Source organism: Biomphalaria glabrata, chromosome 13, assembly GCF_947242115.1.
Source record: "Biomphalaria glabrata chromosome 13, xgBioGlab47.1, whole genome shotgun sequence".
NCBI lineage: Eukaryota > Metazoa > Mollusca > Gastropoda > Planorbidae > Biomphalaria > Biomphalaria glabrata.
This window is the reverse complement of record NC_074723.1, coordinates 28158054-28179240: the sequence shown is the minus strand read 5'-3', so window position 1 is coordinate 28179240 and position 21187 is coordinate 28158054. Positions and strand designations below refer to the sequence as shown.

Genomic DNA, 21187 nt, shown 5'->3' with positions numbered 1-21187 from the left:
ATGTAGGCCATTGCCTTACTGCCACAACCTTGTCGGGATCAGTGCTAACTTCGTCTTTTGACACGATGTGCCCAAGATATTTAACACTGAGCATTTAGACAAAGCATGTAAACATGGCCTAGATTTATAAGATACTATACTTTCATAGAGTTGGTAAACTTTTTTAGGGCCTTGTTCGAAATATTCCCAGGCTCTCTGCAAAGAAAGTGACATTTTAAGGCTTTAAAATAACGTAACACTTTGATGTACAATAAATCAAAGCCAATACTGTGCAATTGGCAACAAGTAACACTAACTGTACAAATATTTCATCGTTAAGAGCCGTATTATTTGTATCAACTTTGGTACCCCAGTATCATAATCTGCTAATCGGACTTGCACAAAGTTTTCCTTTGTTAATGACTGACTTCTCACACTGGGCTCTTTGTGCAGGACTTGAGCGTCTAGAGCAGCGGTTCTTAGCCTTTTTAGTTATTTGACTCCTTTTTACATTTAACCACTTTGCGGCGACCCCCCCCCCTCCTCACACACACCGTTTAATCATATTTTCGCTAATTGCTTAAAATGATATTAATAATGTGATATGAATTTCCAAATTTGTATGTTGAATCATGAGGCACTAAATATTTCAGCTCGTAGCCAAACTACAAAATAAACAAATTTAAACTTTCAAACCGCATTTATTTACTTTTATATTCCGTAAATATCCTATAAATCTTTTATACTTATGAGGCAATTATGAAAGGATTAGGAGTATAGTAAACAGCTAAGGCAACTGTATTGGTACAAAATTGTTGCCCCAGTTAGGGAAAATATCCATATTATTGTAAAAGTTGTGCCTATTTCTGTTTTATCAGATCAAAACTTTTTACGGCAATCTTGACAAGGTCAGAACGAATGTCACCATCTGCACCAAGTCTACTTCTGTATTTGGAACATTCTGTTTCGAAAAGAAATATTGTAGGTATTTACTAATATACGTCGATGAGTTTTGATGATTGTTGGTTACGTATTGAGTACCAAAAGTTGAAATCCAGACCAACATTAAAGCGTTCTTGGAGCAGCAACTTTATAGACACAGCAAAAATTTTTGCAATAGATTTTATAATTTTTCAGCAATGAACACATTCGCCAAATACATTACTTACTGTAGTAGTCGTTTCAAGAAGAAAAACAGTCTTTACAATCGCCATCCTCACGTAAACCAATAATTGTGATCAATTAGCAACATCTTTGGATTCTTCAAGCTGGATGATAAATATTTGAAATGTAATCACACCATTCACAATTCTTCATCCAACATTAGAATACTAGCCATCACCTGTAACCTTAAATAATACATGGCGACGTTATTTAGAAGCCTATGCTAAGCAGATGGGCAAGAATTTTGGACAGTTGGACTGATTGCACAGAACCGAGACGCCTGGAGAAAGGTGGTTGATGACCTAGAGCAATGTATTTGGCCACTGGCCACAGTAAGTCAACAGCTATGATGTGACCTTTCATAGCTCTAGCAATTCTGACGGCCAACAAATAAGAAGCTTCAACCTTTCGACGACTGTTATGTTTTTGTTGTTTTTTTTTGTTGTTGTGTTTACCAGCAGTCAAGTTTGGGTTTTCTTGACTCTCTAGTCAGTTTACATTTCAAATATTGTATGTCGTTGTCGGCAAAGAAAAATATTTGATATCATAATGACTTTCAGATTGTTCAGATTTATTGATTTGATAAAAGGACTTTATTACAAATGACGCATTGTGGTTTCTAAATTTCAGCCTTAACGATTAAAGTAAAAGCATAAGGTAAAAAATCGTCATTCTATTTTCTTTTCTTAACGATCATTTTCACGAGTAGTTCAATAACGAAACTATTATCTTTTCTACCATAGACTATAACTTGATGGTGTGTTACTAATTATAAACGGATGTTGTCCTTAATTACATGCGTAAACCTTGCCCATGACATAAAATATATATACACAATAGTCTCTCATCACATATTTAAATAACAGTACTTTAAACTGATAAAAAATACTGATGCTGCGATAATTAAAAGTTTGGAATGATCTTGATTCAGTTGTTTGCAATATCTGTTCTCAAATGACAATTATAGAAAAAACAAATAGCTAACCATGAAACATTTTGCACTTTATCAGTTTTTTTAGACAAAATTTTTTTTGATGGTCTTAGGCAACCCCTGGGAAATCTTCATTCGACCCCAAAGGGGTAGCGACCCACAGGGTAAGAACTCTTGATCTAGATCTAGATCAAGACCAAAAAGTCTCGTGAGTATCTTGACTCTACTCCGCATCGAACCGTTGTAATGCGCCGTACAGAGCCACACCGATTAACCGCACAGAATTAAACTAAGCCAACCAGTCTCATGAACTGTGCTGTAGTGAACCGTCTTGACTGTGACACCTTCGCTCTTTAGATAGGGTCCCCACTGGCATTTTGTTTGATTACAGGACTACATCCGACGTGACTTGCCTGACTACTGTTAAAACAAAGATCCTTCACAAAACGTCGTCGTGTCGTCACTTGTCGAGGTCAACCGTCGCCTATAATCACGGTCGATCAGTCTTCTAGCGCTGGCCTGGGGCAATTTGCTTAGGCTGACTTCAATCCCTATCTGCACTCCATCAGTGTTATATCGATTTTAATATATATATATATATATATATATATATATATATATATATATAATATTTTTTCTTGCCTATTAATTTATAAATAAATCTCTTCCTGGGCTAGTTATTAATTATAGAAGTATAGAAAAGGTTCTGCATTGTAATTAAATGTACTTACAGTGTATGTTTTTTGGCTGTTTATAGAAAGACTGGCAATCATATGGTTATCTCTGTAGCGCAAAGACAAAATTAATATTTTGTCTATTTGAAGTTCAGAAAATTCTTTTGTTGAGCAGGTGACTTTGAAAGTATTACACGACGAACAATAAACTCCCTGAAAAACTAGAATTAATATGGAAATATTATTATTTAGTATAAAAAAAAATTGTTGCATTGAGTTGAAATTTTATTGTTGTTTCATTATGTTTTTGTACAATATCAAAACCTAGAGCCTTTTTTTTTCAATACAATACACCTTGATTTCTGCTTTATATATATATATATATACCACCGCCATCCAAGCTAGTGCAGAATGTGTGCGGAGATCCGCCCAAGTCTAGAGATTATGAAGAGACTGTGCTCAAGACAGACAAGTATTTGTGATGTCCCGATGTAAATTAACATCGTAGCCTCGTTAAGTTGCCTCCTTTCAGTTATTACATTGGTGTCAGAAATGGGATTAGGCGACTCAACGGAGACCTTAGGTAGAATGTTATTTAAAATGACGTCTATGAAACGGCTATAGGAGCTGGAATTGAAGAAACCGAAAGAAGAGCTCAAATGGCGGCATCTGAATTGTCATCGGCTTGTTCTGGCTGATGGAGGAGAGGAGCCTATGAAAGACTCACTAAAATACATGTATGACTAAATGCGTGAAGAAATTAAAACGATGGTGAACATGATGGGAAAAAAGGTGGATGGGATTGTTTTGAAAAAAAGAAGGCCTAATAGACCAAATTGATGAAATGTTGTCGCAAGCGAATGTAGGAATAGACACGTCAGTGTTGGAGCAGTTGCCTGGTCAGGACTGTAGCTGCACAAACAGTGGTGACGTAGACTCTGTGGACTGGAGCGCCGTCTGTGACTCGATGCGTGAAGAAATTAAAACGATGGTGAACATGATGGGGAAGTAGGTGGATGAGATTGTTTAAAAAAAAGAAGGCCTAATAGACCAAATTGATAAAATTGAGTCGCAAACAAAAGTAAGAATAGACTCGTCAGTGAAAAAGCTGTTCAAGACAGTAGCTGCACAAACAGTGGTGACGTAGACGCTGGAGATTAAAACGCCGTCTGTGACTGTTACGTGGGCAAGTCTTGCTGGTGTGACTTTCAAGACGAGAAACGTGACAAAAATTGCTGCGACGATCTCAGCGGAATGTACAAAATCGAAATAAAAGAAAAATGAAGAAACTAGACAAGTCTGTTATGTGCCTGCTATGTGCCTGAAACTTTTGATCCTAATGTTCCTGCAACGAGTACCTCAATGAGCCAGACAGATCCTAACAACATTTTGTCTGCGTCAAAGCTTGATGCTGTGAACCTTAAAGACACCTGTTTATCTGTCGGTACCTCAGACGGAAACTCAAACAATGAAAACCTGGAGATCATTTCTGATTCGTTGCCTTGGATGTCGTCGGGTGAAATTGTGAATACAGGTCCCAACATATATCAAGACAAAAATAACCGAATTGACTTTGCCTGCGGCATAAGCGAGAGACATTCATCTGCTGTCTGCTGACTAGGCGTCTTAGAACAATGGCCCTGGGAACTACAGCGATCGCCACTACCTCCATTTGTGTTAAGGGGCTGGCAACCCTGACCTCCACTACCTGCCCCTTTGTCAGATGTCTGACATCGGCGACAATTGTCATGAGGTCGAACCAGAGACTATGATATCGACTCAAGAGCAGACTGGCCGACATCCGCTTAAAACTGTGCAGATGGGGAACACGAACTCTTGCTTCTATGGCTCCCACCATATGACCTTCACCTGAACTGTCAAACCTCCACTGCACTGTTATGAACCGTTTTTTTTCGAGATACAAGTAGTGTAAGTATATCATTATTACACATAATTATTGTAATATTATCTTGATGTAAAGCGATACCTCTTGTTATAGGCTTTTTTTTTTGGTCAGAGTAAAATGTCAACAGCATGATGGTTAAAGATTCTTTAGATATTCCACTGTTTTCAAGCGCGCAAAAAGTCTTTTTTTAGGAACCTTTTGACTAATGTTTAATTAAAAAAATTATTATGTAAATTTATAGACTCTAAATGCATCGCTAATACAACAAATGTGTTTTTCATTGAAAATAAAAGATACTCCACAGATTTAGTTTGAGGCTTTGAGTGTAGCCGCCGAAAAAAAATGACTTTGAATAATAATATTTAAAAATAATTCATATATAGATTATTAATTTTATTCTAAACGCCTGTTTGTAAATTCATTTTGTTAAAGAACTATAATACAAAGTTCTGAACAAAAGACAAAAATTCGGAAGACAGTGAAAAATTCAGGTAGAACTATTAGATTCTATTATATATATATATATATATATTTTATTTCAGGATTCAAGTTTAAATAGTTATAGTTCAAAATTATTTATACAATATAAACATTGTAGATTTAGTAAAGGTTGGGATAAGGCGACTAGAAAAAAAAATTTGGTTTCAAAACTCATCTCAATTGTTACTCTTTTACTTAAAAATTTGTTATGAGTTCTAAATTTACTAAAGCATATTCTTTCAATAATTATTTTAAATTCATTCGCAATTACATATATTATGTCGCCATATTTGGAGGTGGGTGGCTGAGCAGTAAAGCGCTAGGTTTGCGGTGGAATCCAGATGAAGACTGATTTTTAATTTTGGGATCTTTGGCACCTCTGAGTCTAATAGGTACCTGACATTAGTTGGGAAAAGGTAAAGGTGGTAGGTCGTTGTGCTGGCCACATGACACCCTCGTTAACAGTGGGCCACAGAAATAGATGCCCTCTACATAATCTGCCCTATAGACCACAAGGTCATAGAGGGAACTTTTTGTTCTGTTTTAAAACGTCCAGTTTTCGTAGTGGCCGGTAGAGTAGAAACGATTATCAATCATGTTAAGAGACAGAACTCCTTTTTATTACCATAGATGAGAAAACGAAACCTGAACTACTAGCCCGAATTACACAATCCACATGAGCCTTTTTAAAACTAAAAATAATGTGGAATGACAAAGGCGTGGCCCTCGGCTTACAGCTATGATCGAGAAAAAAAAAGAAGATCCGAAGACCTACCTGTCACTGGGGTGGTTTTAGATGTAAGCGTGGTGACATTGAGTTCTAATGCTAAACTTCTATTGTAGGCGTTGTCAGGATGAATACTTTATAAGTTCATACATCTCTCGTAAATGAGGAAATAGCTTCTTACGTAGCAACACCCAAAATTATATTTACTATATATAATAATGATAACAACAGCACATAGGAGTATGATACAATCCACGAATATCCATTAGTAATCCTCTATAGAAATACTTGCTTCAATAAATGGAATACACAGTAATTGAGTCACAGTCTGAGTCTATTGAATTTTAATTTAAATTAATTTAATGTCAGTTTCTAGATTTATCTATTCTATATGTATGTTACTATATTTGTAGCTCTATGTAGATCTAACTATGTAGATAAAAGTATAAAATATCTAGAATTCTAGGGGTATACTAGATATATTATAGATCTAAGGAATAAATCAAATTGACTAGATCTAGACGTATTGACTCTTTATAGAAATACTGATACTCATCTTAATTTACTTTTTAATATCTCGATAACGTTTGTCCGTTCTTATCAACTGCTCTTCCCAAGTAACCTTGGTTAACTCAAGTTTTAAAAGTGTTCACCTTATAGAAACATGAGTTGTGATTAATACTCACAATATTAAAATGGGGTATCAACTATATGGCACCAACTTTGAGGTGGTGACTACTTTTCTGAAATTGAGCCGGAGATTGTTGAGCTCATGTAGGCCTACAAGATTCAGGAAGATATTGATGCACTGCGTAAAAACATTAACAGGATGGGGAACAATGTGGATGAAAGTGTATTGCAAATGGAAGGCTAAATATAACAAGTTGATAAAATGTTGTCGCAACCTAAAGGAGGAATTGACTCGTTGGTTAAAGAGCAGTTGCCTGTAGACTAATTGGTGTAGGAGAAGTTGCCTGGTCAGGACAGTGGCTGCACAAACAGTGCTGACGGAGACGCTAGGAACGGAGCGCCGTCTGTGTCTGTGTTGTGGGCAAGTATTGTGGGTTTGAATTTCAAGACGAGAAACGTGACAACAATTGCTGCGACGATCTCAGCGGGATGTATTGAATTGAAAGAAAAGAAACAAATGAAGGAAGAAAAGAAATCTGTGATGTGCCTGAAACTTTTGATCTTAATGTTCCAGCAACGAGTACCTCAATTGCCCCAAGCCTAACAACCTGAAAGAAAGAAAAACTTAGATCTTAGCTTTATTACTATACATTCATTAACGACAACCATACCGAAATACCTGATTTGACACATTTAGGTTATTACGTATTATCGTTAAAACGGGAAACTGTGAATTGTACCGTAAAGAAAACCTACTGCCAGAACTCTATCTCCACTAAAAGAACAAATCAAGAAACTAAGCGAGACCTAAAACGCAAACAATATTCTTATTCTCAATTGTCATCAATTTCATTATCTTTATGTAGCAAATTTACATTGATAAGGTTGCATGAATTAGGGAAATGGAATAAAGTTTGAACTTGTTTTCTTATAAATTATTAACCAAAAGTAGCTCCTTCAAAGTTTATTTAAAATTTTAATAAATTTAATATAAAAATATTAATCCAACCCAATGCTAATGTGCTGTTATAACAATCCCAGCCATCAAGCTGTGACAACTTTGCCTGACAGATATTGAGAAACATTAGTATTTATAATACTTGCATCAAAGCAAGTATCTCAATAACATATTGATCAAAATTTAAAGATTCATTTTTAGCTAGCTACTTTTCATATATTCTTCTCAGTTTAAGATTTCATTTTGATTTGACTTTTAAAAAAATCCATCTTCGTGGACGTAGTCAGGATTATTTTTTTTTTGGGGTGGGGGGAGAGCGTTTTTTGTTTGGGGGGGGGGACATGTTCTCCGACAAAATGAATTACGCATAATAAGAGTTGCGATGACATCCTAGTACAACTTGGCGCCACACTTTCAAGGAGGTCCTCAGAGCAGGTGGGAAGAGGGTTCAGACATTGCAAGTGACAGATTTTTGTGGAAACAGCTTGCCAGCAAATGCGCCGCACGGCGCGGGAGGGTCTAAGTCAGTAAGAATAGCAAATTAAGTTTTTGAAATAAAACTTTTTAATAGCAAATTAATGCACTGTAGGTACCTCAGAATATGCATTTAGTAGGCCTTCAATACCAGAAATAGTGCTTGGCGGCGGGGCTCCGCTCCACAATGGGAAAGCTCTCAACGCTCCCCAGGACCCTTTGCTCGAAAGGGCAAGGAGTCTACAATTTATTTTTTCACTAACTACAGAAAGAACCTATTCTAAGGCACAATTAACGTCTTGCAAAAGAATGAAGGGTCAAAATGTAATAGAGATTAATTATGTCACACACACACACACATCCATCCATCCAAACATATAATATATATATATATATATATATATATATATATATATATATATATATATATATATATATATATATATATATATATATATATATATATATATATATATATATATATATATATATATATATATATAATTTTTTTCGGGGGGGGGGGGCGGCGTGGGGGATAGCTAGCAAATTAAAATAAAACTTTCATAATACTATTGTAATGTACTAGTTTAGAGAGTAGGTTAGTTTTGTTAGTTAAATATATTGTGTATAGTTTTAGTTTTGTTAGTTAAATATATTGTGTATAGTTTTAGCGACGGTAAAAGTAATGACGTAGTAAGACAGACTAATGACGTAGTAGACTTAGGCGAACAAGAGACCTACATGGCGTTATGTTAGAAGTAGGCTGTGTTTTGAATAGTAATTGAATAGTAGTTAGATATAGCGACGTTTTAGAAAGACTGGACGGATTTCCCAGTGGTTAATAAAGTCTCATTTTATAGAACTGAATGTTGTTATCAAGTATATCTATTTTGTAATGTTCTGTGGCTAATGTTAAAGTAATAATTGATACATAGTCGAAGTCAGATTAGATTAGCACACAACATTATTTTGGCGACCCCGACGCCAGAACGAACGCCACGCCATTATTTTGACGACCCAGATCGAAGAACGCCAGAACATTGCCTGAAGTGAGCCAGAAATTTGTAGCAGTTGAAGTAGAGTTCGTGGAACATTGAGAAGTCCACAGTTTTACTTCGCTGTCAAGTAAGTCATTCGTCGTGAAGTCGGCCTACAATATTTTGAGCGGCGCTCGTTATTAACTTTGCAAGGTCATCGAAGTTGACCGTTAGAATCACCTTGTCAGTTAGACAGTGATGTATAGAAGACGTCATTCTTCTAAAGTACTAGTCTAGATCCACTAGATCTACACACGAGTGATGGTATACCCTACTACCACACTGTCTGCTTGTCTGTTCAACCTGTGAGGTTGCGTATTTTGTTTATTGGAGAGAGAGTTGGACTTAGCAATTTTTTTTGTATCTCTCTTGAGTGAGACAGCACCACTAGCTTGTCTCAGTATTGACTTTTGCATACTGTTGCTCCTGACCTGAAGATAGTGGAAGTGAAACATTGAGCTGTTATTTGGAGCTTCATCTTTGTCGCCGTCAAGATTGTTTTGAGTCGTCGCAGACTACATTTTCGTCGTATACCTCACCACATCAGTGAGCTTGTTTTCATCGGGGACTGCGCTGCACCAGAGACATTAGCGTCGTATACCTCACCACATCTGTGTGAGCTTGTTTTCATTGGGGACTGCGCTGCACCAGAGACATTAGCGTCGTATACCTCACCACACATCTGTGTGAGCTTGTTTTCATCGGGGACTGCGCTGCACCAGAGACATTAGCGTCGTATACCTCACCACACATCTGTGTGAGCTTGTTTTCATCGGGGACTGCGCTGCACCAGAGACCTTAGCGTCGTATACCTCACCACACATCTGTGTGAGCTTGTTTTCATCGGGGACTGCGCTGCACCAGAGACATTAGCGTCGTATACCTCACCACACATCTGTGTGAGCTTGTTTTCATCGGGGACTGCGCTGCACCAGAGACATTAGCGTCGTATACCTCCCCACACATCTGTGTGAGCTTGTTTTCATCGGGGACTGCGCTGCACCAGAGACATTAGCGTCGAAGTAGTTGTGAATTATTATTATCGTCGTCATCATTGAATCAGACGCCGTAGAAGGGATTCGTCGTACATTACATTGAACTGTTACTGCCAGACTGACTGCACTCTTGCCACTTTAGAACTTATTCGTCGAAGAGGAACCTGAGCCCTTACTGCCTGCCTTGAGGAACTGTGGAACCGGAAGTTTGACTGAATCGATATCGTCACCTTCTGTGAACATTACACCTGTGTGTTTGGTGATTGCAACACTTTGCCAGGAGTTGATCTACACTTGAGCTGCGAACCGAAGCCTTCCAGATTGCCAGGACGGAGGAGCCTGAACTGACCACTGACCCTTGTGTGATACTTGTTGGCCGAAAGGGATTTCAATATAAAAGATACGTTTATTTTTCCTTCTATTAGTGTGTTCAAAATAGATTCTATAGGACTCAGTGGCCACTTGCTAGTTTATTGCTACCAGGTTAAATCAGGGTGAACCGGGAGTGTTCTTAAAATTGGGTATTAACTAGCAAGGAGCCCACGTATACGTATAGTTGTCAACTTGTCTTGTATGTTAACGTGAATCATTTTTTTTTAAAGTCTCGTACCGTTTCAAAACTATTGTATCACTATTGTCTCTAATCTTTCTATCAGACGAAAGTCTCATCTCTCATAGATGTATTTGGTGTATATATTTATTTCTTTATTCAATTAATTATTTTGTGTGATAATCTTACGTATTGATAAAGTAGGCTACATTTGTTTAGCCTTATCTAGCAGTAATCTAGATCTAAGATGAGTCTAGACAATTAGCAGTATACTATTGTCTATGTAAGAAACCAGTGTTGAACTAAGTACCGTTGACATATATAGAAATAGTGTTGTGTAAGTCTATAATAGTATTATAATGGCTACAGCTCCAGGAGATTATATGGAGACTTTTCGCCAGCACATTATTGCTGAGGCTAAACAACTAGAACTTAAAGGGAAGGACCTAACTAGCTATATACAACAAATGGTGACTATAGAGAGAGAGAGAATTGATAAATTAGAAATGGAAAAGGCTAAACTAGAAACAGAGCGTAGGGAGAAAGAAAGAGATAGGGAAGCACAATTAATAAAAGAAGAAGCAGATAGAAAATTACAGTATGATTTAGAGAAATTGAGGTTAGATGCTGAATTGAAAAAACAAAATACAAATACTAATAAGACTAGCAATGATAATAACACAAATGATAGGCCTACTGTTCAGAGTGAAAACATAAACAATAGTAATAGTACATGTAATGGTAATAACATGAATGAAAATAGGGATAATCAAAGTACTAATCATTGGCTGAGAAAGAAACTGCAGCCCTTCCAGGAAGATAAAGACAGTATTTCAGACTATTTAAAGCGTTTTGAGATCAAAATGAGCAGTTGTAACATAAGAGAAAATGAATGGTCTCAAATCTTACTTGATTTTGTTCAAGGTCAAGCATTAACTATTTGTCAGAACCATGATCATACCCTTCAGAATAGTTATGATATATTAAAGAAAGAGCTTCTTAATGCCTATGGTCATAATGCCAGTACATTTAGGAAAAAATATTTTGAAAATTTTCCTAGTAGTCAGATAGATCCTCAAACAACAGTAAATCTTGAAAAAGATTATTTCAGTAAATGGATGTCATTTGAGCAAATAGATCAAAGCTATGAGGGACTTAAAAACTTTATTTTGATAGATAACTTTACAAACAAATGTGAATCTCAGTTACAGTCATTTATAAAAGAGAGAAAACCAAAAACTTTAGAGGACATAGTTATTATTATGAGAACTTACAGCAGTGCTTATCCTAATAATTCATTTTCAAATAAAGACAAGAAACACATTGATTTTGTAGGATATAGTAAAGAAACTAAGAGTAAAGAGAGACATGAAAGCAGAAATGATAGAAATAGAGATAATACTGACTATAGAGAGATCATCTGTTTTAATTGTCAAGGTAGAGGACATATTGCAGCACACTGTAAAAAAGTGAATTACAATAGATCAGAAAATAGGGACAGTTACAGGAAACAGAGTAGGAAAGTTGAGTTTAAAGAGAACAGAAACAGAAATAACAAAAGTAGAGTGTATTTCACCAATGATAGGGATAGTAGAGAAAGTAGTGATAATGAAGAAGTAGAAGAGATGAACTATTGTTGGGGTGTAGAAGAAATAAATTTTGCAGAAGATGAAACTAACAGAGTGAGAGTACACTCTGGTTTTATCAATGGGAAACCTATGAGGTTTGCCAAAGATTCGGGATGCAGTACAGTTGGAATAAGGAGTAACTTAGTTAAACCAGATTGTTTATTAGGCTATGAGAAAAAAGTAAGGTTGATAGATGGCAGTATCAAGCGCTATCAAGCCTGTAAAGTTTTCTTAGAAACACCATTTTATACTGGTTATTGTACAGGTTTAGCAATACCAGGATTGTCTCATGATTTGCTTTTACACAATATATATGGACTAAAGGAACTGACTCAAAGAGAGATAGATAGCTGGAATAGAAGACATAAATACAAAATGAGACAAAGAAATTCTTATGGTAAAGTGAGAAGAAACATTATTTGTTTTAAATGTCAAAGAAAGGGACATATTGCCAGGCAATGCAGAAGTTGTGACTATTCAGATAGGAGATCTGACCATTATGAGTATGACAGAAATTCTGATAGCATTGCCTATGATAGACAGTATCATAGAGGGAACCCTCAGAGAAGATATAACTCTGATGAGTACCAGGGTACAAGGGACAATTGTAGGTCATATAGACCTTACCAAAGAAGAAATGGAGAAGCAGAATATAGTTGGAGAAAGTAAATTCTTGATGGTTTACTTATAAGTATATATAGATATATATACTAGCAATGGTTTAATTGTATAGTGCATGAACATGTTGAGTTCTTTTAGATTGTAAATAAGTTGTATATGTTATGATATTTATTTGTATGCTATAGTATGACACTCGTAAGACAATGTTGATGAGAAAGGGAAATAATTTGAAGAGTTATAGTTTTAAAGGGAGATAATATATATTAAAAGCTTATTGGAAAGTAAGTATGAGCAGAAGTATTATATTTTCTTTGTGTGTATCATCACATCGATCATTTGTAAATTTTAGATTCCTGAAGAAATGGTAAGCGAAGGAAGAAATAAGCTTGAATCTATTGATGGTTTGGAAATTTAGGGATGCCTCAAGTATCACTGTTTAAACGTTGTAATAAGTTGTAAATGGATTTTTACTGTTTGTATCCATAATAGGAAAATGCCATGAAGTTGTGATGCTTCTTGATGATCTTGAAGATGGACAGTGAGATGGTACTTGGCATCGTAAACAACATTATTGTGATGTGATGAACTTTTATCTTGTACAACGTACAGCTTGAACCTTGTACAGCGTAGTGGCTTGAACCGTGTACAGCGTCACTTGTGGTAACTACAACGTGATGTTTCGTACTCATGGACTGTTACACTATGTGCAGAAAAGGTCACCACTTTGAACTATGTGTCACATCACGTACCACATTCAACAGATGTCTTAGTATTGAACTGTGTTTCACGTCAGATACCTCACTCAGCAGTATTGTGTCAGAGACTATATGGACTTTTTAAAGTTGTGTTTTACAGTGACATTACTATTTGTTCAGTAATAGTGTGTTACTGAGCTTACCTTGTTGGATGTCAAAGGACTTACTTTGGTGAATTATCATTGAACTTAACGCAGTGAGATGTCTGTGAACGAACTTTGTGAGATACCAGTGAACCTACCTGAGATGTCAAGAGAATCTATTTGTTGTGTTGTCCATCCCCCTATTTACTGTATTTGTTTTTTCAAACAAAATTCTCCTTGCTATTGTAAAGACATTTTACTGTACTTTTTGTAAAAAATTGTTAAACAATTTTTTTTAGAAAGGGGGAAGGAAATGTAATGTACTAGTTTAGAGAGTATGTTAGTTTTGTTAGTTAAATATATTGTGTATAGTTTTAGCGACGGTAAAAGTAATGACGTAGTAAGACAGACTAATGACGTAGTAGACTTAGGCGAACGAGAGACCAACATGGCGTTATGTTAGAAGTAGGCTGTGTTTTGAATAGTAATTGAATAGTAGTTAGATATAGCGACGTTTTAGAAAGACTGGACGGATTTCCCAGTGGTTAATAAAGTCTCATTTTATAGAACTGAATGTTGTTATCAAGTATATCTATTTTTGTAATGTTCTGTGGCTAATGTTAAAGTAATAATTGATACATAGTCGAAGTCAGATTAGATTAGCACACAACACTATTCAGTTTGTATTCTTGAAAGGGAAATTTTTTTTTTTAATTTGAAAAAATGCTGTTTGTTACAAATCTAAGTCTAGATCTATTCTATTATATCTAGTAGTGTACAGAAAACAATGGTAAGACAATATAAAAGAATGTTCTGGCCTGTCATTAAGAGATTCAGGGAAAATGAAAATCGAGGAATCGTATTTTACCGAGGAATAGACAAAGACGTACAGTCGTATAGATTATGTATTGGTGCCCCAACGGTTTGTCAGACTAAGGCGACTAAGGAATAGGTTAAAGTGAAGTAGTGTATGATGAGCTAATAAAATCATCGAAACGATGTTTCAATTCTAAAAATGACATCTAGATCTATATAGACAATTAGACTTAGATCTAGAATAATTTAGATCTATATGTATTATAATGCAAATCTAGATAGCCTGCCCTATAAGCTATTAGGCCTTAGGCCTTTAATTATGGATTATGTTCTTTTTAAAGAAGTTATTTTGTTTTAAGTTTTAACGAATAACGTCAAGGACTCTAGATTTAGATGTCTAGACCAAGATTAGATCTAGACTAGTCTAGACTCTAGACCAAGATCTACATCTAGGACAAGACTCTATATAAAGATTAGTCAAAACTCTTGATCTAAGTCTATAGGTCTAGAACTTGAGATATAGGCCTAAATCTAGGTTAATAATTTATCTTGTATATATAATATAGATGTAGGCCTATATCTAGTTAAAAGACCAGATCTACTATAGAAATGTGTCAAGTCTGAGAAAGAAGATGAAATGAAAGTAAAAGAAGAAAAACACAAATGTATTATAGAAAGTTTAGACAAACATTTCAGATTATGAAGAGAGATGAAGATTTGATTTGATTCTTGACATTGTTTAAAGCGTCGGTTTTCTTGCTATCCTACAAATTAACGATAAAATTGAACATTTTTATGTTACGAGACAATCTATTCAAAAGTGAGCATTATGAGGAGGTGAAAATCTTACTAATGAGGCAGGCAGACATAAATGGGTAAACCTGCAGAATGAAATTTCAAGAGAAGCCTAAGGAAAATGTTTCAAGAAGTGGCTAATCTAAGGAGAGTGCTGGACACATGAATAAAGATGGTGGATGTGAAACAAACAATTGAAGACGTGAAAGACTGAATAATAACAAAATGTGTCCTCAGAAGTGTTTATGTAGTTAATATTTGAATAAACGTGGAACGGTTCAGGACGTGTTACAAGTAACTGAACGGTTCAAGACTGCGGCTGCAAATTAGTCATTAAGTAAATAATTCACCAAGTAATAAGAAAGTTATGTAATGCTGTAGAAGCCGCTGAAGTTACAGATCATAATGTTGTAAATTCAAAGAAAGTTGTAACATGTTGTAAGTGCCAAGAAAGTTGTAATATGTTGTAAGTTGTAAAAAAAGTTGTAATATGTTGTAAATGCCATCATCATCATCATCATCATCAAACTCCATTAGAGTGAGGGCTTGAGAGGCTCAAATCCTGTCTTGCAAAAGCCCTGGACAGAAACCCTGCTGTCTTGCGCAGTGCATAAATGTCGCCATACAGGTCGAGAATTTTGGGTTTCCCAGACCTGTCGAGACGGAGATCAGCAAGTCTGGGGCAGTCAAACAGAATATGAGGCACTGTTTCCTCTTCTTCCCCGCAGCGGGGGCATCGTGAATCAAAATTTGGCCATTGCCGCGAGAAATATGAGCCAACAGGACAGTGGCCTGTCCTGCACTGTGCTATAATAGCTTGCTCAGGCCTGGACAGCCTCCACCACGGTTAAGTGCGGTCAGGGCGCCTCATGCGCTCCCAGACTCCACGGGCTTTTTGGGACTTGTCCCAGCACTCAAACCACTTTTCCATTTCTGTTTTTTGTATTATAGCCAGGGCTTGATGAAAGCTCACAGCCTGATTAGTGGGTGGAATTTGCCCTCCCTTGTGGGCCAAAGAGTCTGCGATTGTGTTGCCAGTCACACCTATGTGACTCGGTACCCACTGAATTATTACAGGGGTGCCATAGCGTTGTTTGATGTTATGTGAAGCCATGATGACAGTGTTGATATTGGGGGGCCATGGTCCGGGGCTTTGCAAAGCCTGTAGTACAGATTTTGAGTCAGTGACCACAACAATCTGTGTTGCCCTCAAATGTCCCTCGCCGAGTTGAGAGTCAATGACTTTTAAGGCTTCACAGACTGCCATGGTCTCCGCATCAAAACTGCAAACACTACCACATGGTCCAAAGATTTTGACTGTGTAAGAGCCAAGAAAGTCGATGTAGGCTCCATAGCCTGCTCTTCCAGAATCTATTGATGCCGACCCATCAGTGTATGCACAAATAGCACTGGGCTTGAAGGTATTAATGGTCTCCAGCGCTAGGATTTGAAGGTCGTTAGATGAACGGCTTTGCTTAGTGGCATTAGGGTCTACTAATTTCAAGCGTATGTCTGGGGTTGTTGGGCGACACCAAGGGGGAAGGGGATGAAAGCGTTGAATGTTTTGTCGGTTGATTGAGAGGCCAGCTTCATCAGATAGTCTAGTAGCATGATGCATAAAAGACTGCATCTGGATACGTCTTCTGCATCTCCAACCATCCACTAGTTTTCTAGCTGGGAGGTATTCATCCAGCCTTTTATACCGCTCATAGCAGGTCAGTACTGATCTTTCCCTCCTAAGGGTTAGTGGACCTATATTAGCCATTATTTCAGCCGCATTTACTGGACTTGTCCTAAAGGTTCCACAGACAAATCTTAGTGCTTGGGACTGTATTTATCAAGTTGTTCAAGAGCAGTCCTAGAGCCATAAATTTGCACAGGTAGGCTGTAGTCTATCTGTGATCGGACTGCTCCTAAATACAAGGATCGGAGCATGTCTGCTCGGGCTCCCCACTTCGTGGATGCCAGCTTCCGCACAATGCAAAGTTTCCCTGAGGCCTTTCTTACAACATCCTGGATGTGCTCACACATTTTAAGTTTGCGATCTAAAGTTACACCAAGGTACTTGGGTAGCTTTTCCATGCTGAGAGCCACTCCGCTAAGGGAGAGCTGGAAAGGTTGCCCGAGAATGCCAGTCCCGAGCGTGAACAGAGAATAGACCGTCTTGGAGGTGTTTATTTCTAGCCTCCATTTTTGTGTGTATGAGCAGAGCGTATGGAGTCTTCTTGTAGCACTTTTTGTATAGAGGTTGCGCTCCTTCCGGATTTCCAAAGGACAATATCATCAGCATATATCAGTTTTTGGCATTTTAGCTGAGCCGGTAGGTCATTTATGAAGGCCGTGAAAAGGCATGACAGGACGGAGCCCTGGGGGAGGCCGTGCTGGAGGGTCATTTTCCCTGATACTTCTCCGTACATCCTTGTTCTTATTGAACGCTCTTGTAGGAAGTCTCTAATCCAGTAATATATCCGACCCCGCACCCCCACGGCTTTTATCTTATGAAGCAAACCAGGCCGCCATACTTTATCATATGCCTGTTTTAATTTAAGTCAATGAAGACTGCGTATGTGCTTTCGGTCCTTTGGAATCCATCTGCTACGCTCTGCACAAAGATGTTGACTTGGTCTATAGCGGACATTCCAGCCCTGAAACCAGCCTGTTCTGGAGCTATAAGACGGGCACTCTCAAGGTACCAAACCAGACGCTCAATTACCATTTTCGTACGCCCAGCATTTTCGAGATTTCTCAGAAGACTCCAAGCCTTAGAGCTATCCCTTAGGTTTAACCTTGCACAGGTGTTGGTCCAACGTTCTCGTTTTTCCCTGTTAACAGACGTTTTGACTAGTAGGCTGAGTCTGTTGTATTTCTGCCTGATTGTTGGATTGTTTGGGTTCTTTTGGACCTTTTTGTATGCTCTTCTCCGAGCCATAACAAGTTTGTTGATTTCAGCCGTCCAAAAGTTTTGAATTTTTTACAAGGGTAAGTTCGAGGAATAAACTTTTTAGCCATGCCCAAGATAGCTGATGTTATTTGACGGTACACAAGGTCGACAGAGCTACTCTACATGGATTTTTGTAAGTGCCCAGAAAGTTGTAACACGTTGTAAGTGCCAAGAAAGTTGTAATATGTTGTAAGTGCCCAGAAAGTTGTAATATGTTGTAAGTGCCCAGAAAGTTGTAATATGCTGTAAGTGCAAAGAAAGTTGCAATACGTTGTAAGTGCCAAGAAAGTTGTAATATGTTGTAAATGCCAAGAAAGTTGTAATATGTTGTAAGTTGTAAAAGAAAGTTGTAATATGTTGTAAATGCCAAGAAAGTTGTAATATGTTGTAAATGCCAAGAAAGTTGTAATATGCTGTAAGTGCCAAGAAAGTTGCAATACGTTGTAAGTGCCAAGAAAGTTGTAATATATTGTAAGTGCCCAGAAAGTTGTAATATGTTGTAAGTGCCCAGAAAGTTGTAATATGTTGTAAGTGCCCAGAAAGTTGTAATATGTTGTAAGTGCCCAGAAAGTTGTAATATGTTGTAAGTGCCAAGAAAATGTAATATGTTGTAAATGCCAAGAAAGTTTTAATATGTTGTAAGTTGTAAAAAAAAAGTTGTAATATGTTGTAAATGCCCAGAAAGTTGTAATATGTTGTAAATGCCAAGAAAGTTGTAATATGCTGTAAGTGCCAAGAAAGTTGCAATACGTTGTAAGTGCCAAGAAAGTTGTAATATATTGTAAGTGCTTAAAAAGTTGTAATATGTTGTAAGTGCCCAGAAAGTTGTAATATGTTGTAAGTGCCCAGAAAGTTGTAATATGTTGTAAGTGCCCAGAAAGTTGTAATATGTTGTAAGTGCCCAGAAAGTTGTAATATGTTGTAAAAGCCCAGAAAGTTGTAATATATTGTAAGTGCCAAGAAAGGTGTAATATGTTGTAAGTATGGTGGTAAAAGATATATGTCAATGGAATGCGCATCAAAAAGGCATGCTAGTGAATATGTCAATAAGTCAATGTTAATAAAAATTTCAACATAATATAAGCTGCTTACTTTAGTAATTCGTGCGTTAGTATTTAAGTAATTATTTAAAAAAAAAACGTATGACTCATACAGTCTTATGACTTAGACTTAGACTTAGGTCCTCCCGCGCCGTTCGGCGCATTGGGCGGCAAGCTGTCTCCATAATGATCTGTCACTGGCAATGTCTGAAGCCTCTTCCCATCTGGTGTCCACTGTTCTGAGGTCCTCCATGAAGGTGTGTCGCCAGGTAATACGAGGACGTCCATGTTTGCGCTTTCCTCGTTTTGGCTTCCATTTATTATTTTCATATTTAATTCTGATTATTTATTATTCACATTCTTCGCTTTAATATCATTGCATAAATATCATTATATTAAATTAATTTTGTTTTAAAATCATCATACACATCGTTTACTAATTTATGTACAACGGAGTGTGTATGGGGTGTGTGTTAGGTTGAACTTCGGGACTAGTAGAATTATCAATTAAAAAGGAAAACATAATTATTCGTTAGACATTTAAATATTAAAATAATGAAAGTCCTGACAAAAGACGTAATCTCCCGCTCAAGTAGAAGTCTTTTTATCTCATTTTTTCAAATCATTAATAAAAATTTCATAATACTTACGTGAAATGCTCAAACATAATCCTAAAGACTTCAACATTCTTTTTACTTTTCTGTTTAAATTGTAAATATTTAAAGAGACTAGAATTATTAAAATGACTACAAGTTTAGGACACAATGAAACAAAGACCTACACAATATATTATTGCTGCCTAGTTCTACATCCTTAGCTTAGCTCATTGTGATGATTTGTTTTGACAAATTTCCACGACACTGTCATAACTGTAATTACAATTATTAGTTAGCAGATTTGAATTAGTCAACATGACCCGGCGGTTCTTATATTTGGTAATATGTCCCAACAAACGGTGCTGAAATTTAATGCAACGTGGCCCCATTAAATCTAAGGAGGGAGAGCGGTACTAACAGCCTTTGAGCGTTACAAAAGGCTTCTTTAAGCTATCCACCACAATATTAGTAAACCAATGGAGAGAGAGAAACCGTATTAAAATGTGCTTGTTCCTGCACATTGCTTTTCAATCAGCTGGGCTCTCCGCTAATCAAGTTTCCATTAAAAGGATAAGTACTTTCCCTCCGTGAAAGAGATTTCCAGCCTCACAAATTGTTACGGTCGTAGCGCAGCACGGTGTGCATGAATAATGGTGCGAATTTGTGTAATGAATGGAAGTGATGTTGAAAAGGGGAAGCCGGCAGAAATTGACAGGAAGAGAAATGAAATGTTCGTATTTACATAACTTGTTGTAATATTAAAGTATTTATAGAGTAAAACCTGAGAGTCTATTATTATTTCGAAGAGTCTTGTGTCGTAACAAGTGGCGCCCAACGGAAAAGGCAAGACCTGCGTTATAACGGTATCTAATTCCTGTATACTGAGGTATTACTAGTACTACAAAGTGTAACAAAATCTCTAGATCTCTAGATCTATTAAGATTGAGAAAGTTAGCGTCATCTAAATCTCTAAAGCTATGTACTAGACTCACTGGTAAACATAAACCTTTAGTTGAAACTTAACTAAAAACATTATTGCTGAATTAATCAATTGGATTAACATTTAAATCTAGATTTATATCATTATAATTATTATGACGGCCCATTCTCTACATTCACGAATGTGAAAACGTACATCTTCATTGGTCTGGCGGGTCATAGTTCTCAACAATAACCTTTAACATTCAATATTGATGGAAATTTGTACGATTATTAGCACTGCTGTGGGCAACACTAGTGAATTTTGACTACGGTGGAGAACAGTGCCTATTTAGGACCAACGGATGTACACTGACAACGGCATATAAACAAACAACGAAAGATTCATATCACCGGCGGAGAATATACACTAGCATTGGAAGTTATACCAGCAGGAAGAAGAGTATTCCGGGAAGTAGATACATATTT

The 21187-nt window shown here is 36.9% G+C and overlaps 1 protein-coding gene across 3 annotated transcripts in view; it reads right to left on the bottom strand.

Annotated features, from left to right (window-relative positions):
• Positions 1-20015, bottom strand: part of LOC106073707 (uncharacterized) — an 82067-nt gene extending 62052 nt beyond the window's left edge. For all 3 annotated transcript variants that reach the window (XR_008774417.1, XM_056008338.1, XM_056008337.1), the window contains exons 1-2: positions 19835-20015; positions 2806-2969 (exon numbers count right to left, since the gene is read on the bottom strand). Coding sequence is in view for 2 of the 3 variants with exons in the window: in XM_056008338.1 (XP_055864313.1) it covers positions 2806-2969; positions 19835-19871 (201 nt within the window). In the remaining variant the exon portion in view is untranslated. The remainder of the gene's footprint in view (positions 1-2805; positions 2970-19834) is intronic.
• Positions 20016-21187: the final 1172 nt, after the last annotated feature.